A 7,198-nucleotide genomic window follows, 5' to 3' on the forward strand; every position below is an offset into this window, starting at 1 on the left:
CACTGAACGTGTGAACATGGCCTTATGGGGTTAGACACCCGGCAGCCGCTACGTCTTACGGTGGGTGCCTGAGCCCACACGATGGCGCCGTCGCTCACCATTTGTCCAGCTCCAGTAACCGCTTCTGCTTCGCTGCTTTCGCCGCCATGACTTCCCAGTAAATATCGGAGACTCGCTGCCACTTTTTCGGATCGCCGCAGTGGAAGAGGCCGGACCCGGCAGCCATTTTCTTTTTTTACCACAGGAACAAAAGAAAAAAAAATCTGCAAAAAACGTAGAAAAATAATCCCAACATTAGGTGGCGAGTATCGGGGGAGGGGTGGTGAAGTCTGACAATGGCGCTACTATAATGCACATTTGACACCACAATTGATTTTTACCCAATAGAGCGCCACAGCTGCTGTACAGGGAGGAAAAAAAAAAGTAACGGAAACAAGTTTTTAAAAATAAAAACCAAACTTTCTCCCACCACAGACACCTCCACACACGACAGCCGCCTCTCACCGACACCAGCCGACCGCCTTCTCCCGCTCTAAGTACCAAGTTTGGTCGGATCACATGACTGCGTTCCACCTGAGATTTGCGTTCCACAACAACTTGATAAAGCTGAATTCTGATTGGTGTTTCGGTTGCTTGTTTAGATAACTGACCAATCAAAGACGACGTAGGTCAAAACACCAGAGGTTGCATGTTGCGCACACTAAATGTCGCCTGTGTCGAAGGCCATTTTTGTTAGGAAATTTGCCTTCCATATTATGTATTTTTGTTCTACTACAAAATGGCCGCCACCGTACAAATCACTGTGATAAATGAGGACATGAATGTCAATGCTGTCAAATGCGCTGTGTCAGTAGGTGGATGCTCCGGAAGTTCCTGTAGGAGGTTGCTGTAGTAGGTTCCAGAGACTCGGGGGCTGCCCGGGTCGGAGCTGGAGGTCCTTCCCGGGAGGAGTCTTGTGGGAAAGTCTGCGGGGGGCAGGAGGGCCGGAATGTCTTGTGACTGAAGACTGCGGGAGGTCAGGAGGCGGCCATCCTTGCCGAATGTGAAAGGGGGCACTGTAGGCAGCCCGGGCCCCTCTACATAGCGCCCTCCCCTTAACAGACAGTGTAAAGGGTGATCTATAGGGTCCCACTCTTTATACACAGTCTACAGGTTCTTGTATAGTGTCCTCCCCTCTTATATACAGGGTATAGGGTGTTATATCATGTCCTCCCCTGTAATACACAGTATATAGGTTGTATTGACATTTGAGCCTCTGGGGTCTTTCTCGCCCGTGCCCCTTCTTTGCCCCCTGCTGTTTGGCTGCTATTATGAGGGTGTAGGGGGCTGTTGTCCTCCTGTCATGGTGCTCGCGGCTTCTTCTTAATTGTCCCCAGGAGGAGAGACTTTGACTATTGACATCACTGATAGAAGGGGGTCCCCTCCAGATTTAGGGGTCCCGTTTCCGCAGTGAAATTGGGGGTGGCACCAAGCATCCCCAGGTTTGGAGGGGTGACCCCCGGAGGCCCTGGGATGAAGGGGAAGGAGGAGAGCGGGAGCGGCGGAGGTCGTCCCTCTGGAGTCAGCGGTGGTCCGGGGGGCATTGGGGGGAGTCCGGAGAAAAGTGTCAGCGCCCAGGAGCTGAAGGAACAGGGCAACAGACTGTTTGTAGCCCGAAAATACCAAGAGGCCATTTCCTGCTACAGCAAAGCAATTGTAAGTATCTGCACAAGAAAATACTCTGTGCTGCTGTGAGACCCGTATATGTGACCACTGACACCTCCTTCTCATATAATGACACCCTCCCTTACTCTTTATAGTCACACGTGAATGGTCCCAGCTATACATTATCAGTACCCTCATTCCCTGAAATATTCTGTGCTGCTGGGGACCCTCAAGACACCCCCTCTGTCACGTGTAGCCTTGTCCTCCACCTCTGCTGAAACACTCTGTGCTGCTGGGGACTTACAGGACACCCCCTCTGTCACATGTAGCCTTGTCCTCCACATCCTACACCTCTGCTGAAATACTCTGTGCTGCTGGGGACTCACAGGACACCCCCTCTGTCACGTGTAGCCTTGTCCTACACGTCATACACTTCTGCTGAAACACTCTGTGCTGCTGTTCTCTACATTATCTCGCTCCTGTACTCAATTCTGTGCTGCGGTGCCGGTTTTGACCTATTTTCTCTGTGCATCCGTCAGACCCGGAACCCCTCTATCGCGGTGTACTACACCAACCGCACGCTGTGCTACCTGAAGATTCAGCAGCCGGACAAGGCGCTGGCGGACTGTAAGCACGCGCTGGAGCTGGACTGCCAGTCTGTCAAGGCGCACTTCTTCCTGGGGCAGTGCCAGCTGGAGATGGAGAACTATGATGAGGCCATCGCCAACCTGCAGAGAGGTGAGCGCCCGTCTGTATCCGGCAGAGGGGGGGAGGGCAGAAAACCTCCCAAAAATCAAGAGAATTCCAATAATCCGGAATCTTCGGGCTTTAAATTGAAAGTGCAGGGTCCCTTTAAATTATTAAAAATACACAGTTGATAGCAGAAGTTTCCATACACTATATAGAAAGATACATATGATGTTTTTTCTCAATATCTGACATGAAATCAGAATAAACCTTTCCCATTTTAGGACAATTAGTATTACCATCATTTTTAATATTTACCAAATACCAGAATAATGAGAGAGAGAGAGAATGTTTTAAGGCATTTTTATTACTTACTGCAAAGTCAGAAGTTTCCATGCGTTTCATTAGAATTTGGTACCATTGCCCTTAAACTGAATGACTAGGGTGAAACATTTGGAATAATCTTCCACAAGCTTCTCACAATAGTTGGTCGGAATTTGGGCCCATTCCTCCTGACAAAACTGGTGGAACTGATCCAGGTTTGTAGGTCGCCTTGCTCGCAGCCTTTTCAGCTTTCCCATAAATTTTCAATAGGATTGAGATCAGGGCTTTGTGATGGTGACTCCAAAACATGGACTTTGTTATCCTTAAGCCACTTTTTGTTATCTTTAAGCCACCATTTTGGCAGTATGCTTCGGGTCATTGTCCATTTGGAAGACCCATTTCCGCCCAAGCTTTAACTTCCTGGCTGATGTCTTGAGATGTTGCTTCAGTATTGCCACATAATCTTCTTTTCTATTTTGTGAAGTGCACCAGTCCTTCCTGCAGCAAAACAACTCCACAACATGATGCTGCCACCCCCGTGTTTCACAGTTGGGATGGTGTTCTTAGGTTTCCAAGCTTCTCCCTTTTTCCTCCAAACGTAACGATGGTCATTATGCCCAAAAAGTTCAATTTTAGTTTCATCAGTCCACAGGACATGTCTCCAAATATGAAGATCTTTGTTCCTGTGTGTATTTGCAAACATTAATCTGGCTTTTTTATATTTCTTATGGAGTAATGGCTTCTTCCTGGCAGAGTGGCCTTTCAGCCCATGTTGATACAGTACTCATTTCACTGTGGATATTGACACAATCTTACCAGCTTCTGCCATCATCTTCACAAGGTCTTTTGCTTTTGTCCTTGGGTTGATATGCAAATGTCGGACCAAAGCAGGTTCATCTCTGGGACACAGAACCCGTCTCTTTCCTGAGCGGTATGATGGCTGGACATATAATTGTTTGCGCAGAAGAACGAGGCACCTTCAGGTATCTTGAAATTGTACCCAAGGATGAGCAAGACTTGTGCAAGTCCACAATTCTCTTCCTGATATCTTGGCTGATTTCTTTAGACTTTCCCATGTTGCTACACAGAGAAGCAGTGTGTTTCAGGTGTGCATTAAAATACATCCACAGGTGTGTCTCTAATTAACTCGGATATTGCCAAAAAAACAGAAGCTTCCAAACGCATGACATCATCATATGGGCAGTCCAGAATTGTTTAAAGGCATAGTAATCTTTGTGTATGTAAACCTTTGACTTTGCAGTAAGTAATAAAAATGCCTTAAACCATTCTCTCTCTCTCTCTCATTATTCTGGAATTTGGCAAATATTAAACATTCTGGTAATCCTAACTGACCTAAAACGGGAAAGGTTTATTCTGATTTCATGTCAGATATTCTGTCCCTGCTTGCTGATGGTTTCCACACCGAGTTTGATGCTCATGTCTTCCGCAGCGTACAATCTAGCCAAGGAGCAGAGGCTCAACTTCGGGGACGACATCCCTAGCGCCCTGCGGATCGCCAAGAAGAAGCGGTGGAACAGCATTGAGGAGCGGAGGATCAACCAGGAGAACGAGCTGCACGCCTATCTCACTAAGCTCATCCTGGTGGAGAAGGAGAGGTGAGGAGCTGCCGTGTGCAGCGCCCCCCGGGGTTTGGACAGTGGAAGGTACAGCACGTGGATGGTATACACTGGCGCGGCCCAGCTCAGGACCCCCCCCCCCCATCCATGACCCAGAATGGAACATTCCACAGCACGACTCCATGTCCAGTAATGGTGGCGGGGACTTATATTAACTCTTTAAGGACCAGGCAATTTTATTTTTTTGGTGGGGGGGGGGGTGGATTTGTCTTCTACCGGAGCCAATCAGCACTTTAACCCTTTAGATGCCGCCTGTTTCCATTTCACAGGGATCTGGAGGAGACGAAGAGGAAACATGAGGAGGAGAACGTGGAGGAGACCCGGAGCCAGGCCCAGCTCTCCGGCGTGGCCACCAAGCACGTAAGTGCCGGGCAGATCCGGGGAGTGCAGACGTCTGCTCCCACCCCCGCAAGATAGAGGTGTCCTGCGCTGCCGAGGGGGCGGAACTGATTACGTGGCTCAGGGTTAAACATTAATGAAGGTCGGAGGACCGGCGTATACAGCTGTGTATATGAATACAGGCTATCGTTCTCTGTTATCAGCCATTCTCTACACTGCAGCTCCTCTCTATTAGCTGTGTATATGAATGCGGGCTATTGTTCTCTGTTATTAGCCATTCTCTACACTGCAGCTCCTCTCTATTAGCTGTGTATATGAATACAGGCTATTGTTCTCTGTTATCAGCCATTCTCTACACTGCAGCTCCTCTCTATTAGCTGTGTATATGAATACAGGCTATTGCTTCCTGTTATCAGCCATTCTCTACACTGCAGCTCCTCTCTATTAGCTGTGTATATGAATGCAGGCTATTGTTCTCTGTTATCAGCCATTCTCTACACTGCAGTTCCTCTCTATTAGCTGTGTATATGAGTACAGGCTATTGTTCTCTGTTATCAGCCATTCTCTACACTGCAGCTCCTCTCTATTAGCTGTGTATATGAGTACAGGCTATTGCTTCCTGTTATCAGCCATTCTCTACACTGCAGCTCCTCTATTAGCTGTGTATATGAGTACAGGCTATTGCTCCCCGTTATCAGCCATTCTCTACACTGCAGCTCTTATTAGCTGTGTATATAAATGCGGCCTATTGTTCCCTGTTATCAGCCATTCTCTACACTGCAGCTCCTCTCTATTAGCTGTGTATATGAATGCGGCCTATTCTCTGTTATCAGCCATTCTCTACACTGCAGCTCCTCTCTATTAGCTGTGTATATGAATACAGGCTATCGTTCTCTGTTATCAGCCATTCTCTACACTGCAGCTCCTCTCTATTAGCTGTGTATATGAATGCGGCCTATTGTTCTGTTATCAGCCATTCTCTACACTGCAGCTCCTCTCTATTAGCTGTGTATATGAATGCGGCCTATTGTTCTGTTATCAGCCATTCTCTACACTGCAGCTCCTCTCTATTAGCTGTGTATATGAATGCGGCCTATTCTCTGTTATCAGCCATTCTCTACACTGCAGCTCCTCTCTATTAGCTGTGTATATGAATGTGGCCTATTCTCTGTTATCAGCCATTCTCTACACTGCAGCTCCTCTCTATTAGCTGTGTATATGAATACAGGTTATTGTTCCCTGTTATCAGCCATTCTCTACACTGCAGCTCCTCTCTATTATCTGTATCTATGAATACATTCTGTTGCTCTCTGTTATCAGCCGTGTGACACTGACTCCCCTTTCTTGTAGGACAAATATTTGGCAGAAATGGACGAACTCTTCTCCCAAGTGGACGAGAGGCGTAAGGTGAGAGCCTTTGAGCTGGGAGTCCGGCGGCCATGTTGGTTGCTCCCCTAGGTCGCCCCGATGTGACTGCCCCCATTGTTTCCCCCTGTGTGTAGAGGCGAGACATCCCCGACTACCTCTGCGGGAAGATCAGCTTTGAGTTGATGCGGGAGCCGTGTATAACCCCCAGCGGGATCACCTACGACCGGAAGGACATCGAGGAGCATCTCCAGGTAAGGGGGGCGGACTATGGGGGGGGGGGGGGGGGGTGAGCCGAGAGTCAGCGCGGACCCCCAGCTCCTGACTCACGGTGAATCGTCTCTTCCTGCAGAGAGTCGGTCACTTTGATCCGGTGACCCGGAGCCCCCTGACCCAGGACCAGCTGATCCCGAACCTCGCCATGAAGGAGGTGATCGACGCCTTCATCTCGGAGAACGGCTGGGTGGAGGACTATTAGCGGAGCGCCCCCCAGTGGCCCATGCACTTATTTTTTTCCCCCTTATATCTATATTTTCGGAGGTGTCCGGCAGCGGCGGCGGAGCGACGTAACGTGCCTGTTCTGCCTTCATGCCTTACTCGTCTCGCTCACGCCCATCGCTGTCCACCCGTCGTAGATCACAAGCCCGGACGTCCTCTCCGGGGCCGCTCTCGTCTCTCTCCTTTCTGCCGGTCGCCATTGAATCCGAGCGAGAGATCGGACATGAATTTCCGCAGAGTGCGAGGACTACGCCAATATGGCCGCCCGCCTACTCAGTGTTATTACGCTTTGTGGATGATGAATTGACATTAGATGGCGCTGCAGATCATTAATGTACTGACAGACATGCTGGAAGTTGTAGTTCCACAACAGGCTGTCACTAACCCCATCCCCCACTATGGCTCTCTCCTTTGTACATAGATGATGTAAATACATCCCGGTGTCCGTTACAGCTGGTGGTTGTCCGGACGCGCGGGGTTGGGCGGGAGGGTCGGGGTCGTGTGTTGGCTTCTCCTGTGAATGCACAGTGCAAATATTAAAGAGGTTATGCGGCAGCTTTGCGGCTGGAGAGTCCCGTTGTTTCTGGAGGCGACGGTCGGTGTGGCCGCACACAGAACTCGACATTCTGTCTTCGGAAGGGCGCCACCTAGTGGTGGCAGCAGGCAGCAACATTTTTAAAAGGTCTCTGAATGCTGCGCCGATC

The 7,198-nt window shown here is 49.3% G+C and overlaps 2 protein-coding genes across 7 annotated transcripts in view; one reads left to right on the forward strand and one right to left on the reverse strand.

The window, feature by feature from the left end:
- LOC141162447 (uncharacterized) overlaps positions 1 to 622 on the reverse strand; it is a 9,490-nt gene extending 8,868 nt beyond the window's left edge. Inside the window, exons 1-3 of one of the 5 annotated variants that reach the window (XM_073648581.1) lie at positions 505 to 592; positions 381 to 397; positions 99 to 263 (exon numbers count right to left, since the gene is read on the reverse strand). In XM_073648581.1, the coding sequence (XP_073504682.1) occupies positions 99 to 226 (128 nt within the window). In that variant the 5' untranslated portion in view covers positions 227 to 263; positions 381 to 397; positions 505 to 592. Of the gene's footprint in view, positions 1 to 98; positions 264 to 380 lie in introns of all 5 variants that reach the window. The other 4 variants (XM_073648579.1, XM_073648582.1, XM_073648578.1 and 1 more) reach the window with 4 other exon arrangements.
- A 223-nt stretch (positions 623 to 845) lies between these two features.
- STUB1 (STIP1 homology and U-box containing protein 1) lies at positions 846 to 7,049 on the forward strand. Of its 2 annotated transcripts, none has more exons than XM_073648584.1 (7): positions 846 to 1,695; positions 2,184 to 2,382; positions 4,106 to 4,271; positions 4,538 to 4,652; positions 5,982 to 6,038; positions 6,134 to 6,250; positions 6,349 to 7,049. In XM_073648584.1, exons 1-7 carry the CDS (start codon positions 1,513 to 1,515, stop codon positions 6,472 to 6,474), a joined length of 963 nt encoding a protein of 320 aa, XP_073504685.1. In that variant the 5' UTR covers positions 846 to 1,512; the 3' UTR covers positions 6,475 to 7,049. The 2 variants fall into 2 exon arrangements, with proteins under 2 accessions (XP_073504685.1, XP_073504686.1); XM_073648585.1 differs by having other exon boundaries at positions 848 to 1,695; positions 4,562 to 4,652.
- Positions 7,050 to 7,198: the final 149 nt, after the last annotated feature.

Source organism: Phyllobates terribilis, unplaced genomic scaffold, assembly GCF_046119375.1.
Source record: "Phyllobates terribilis strain yellow unplaced genomic scaffold, ASM4611937v1 Scaffold_9__5_contigs__length_417890890, whole genome shotgun sequence".
In the NCBI taxonomy this organism is placed as follows: domain Eukaryota; kingdom Metazoa; phylum Chordata; class Amphibia; order Anura; family Dendrobatidae; genus Phyllobates; species Phyllobates terribilis.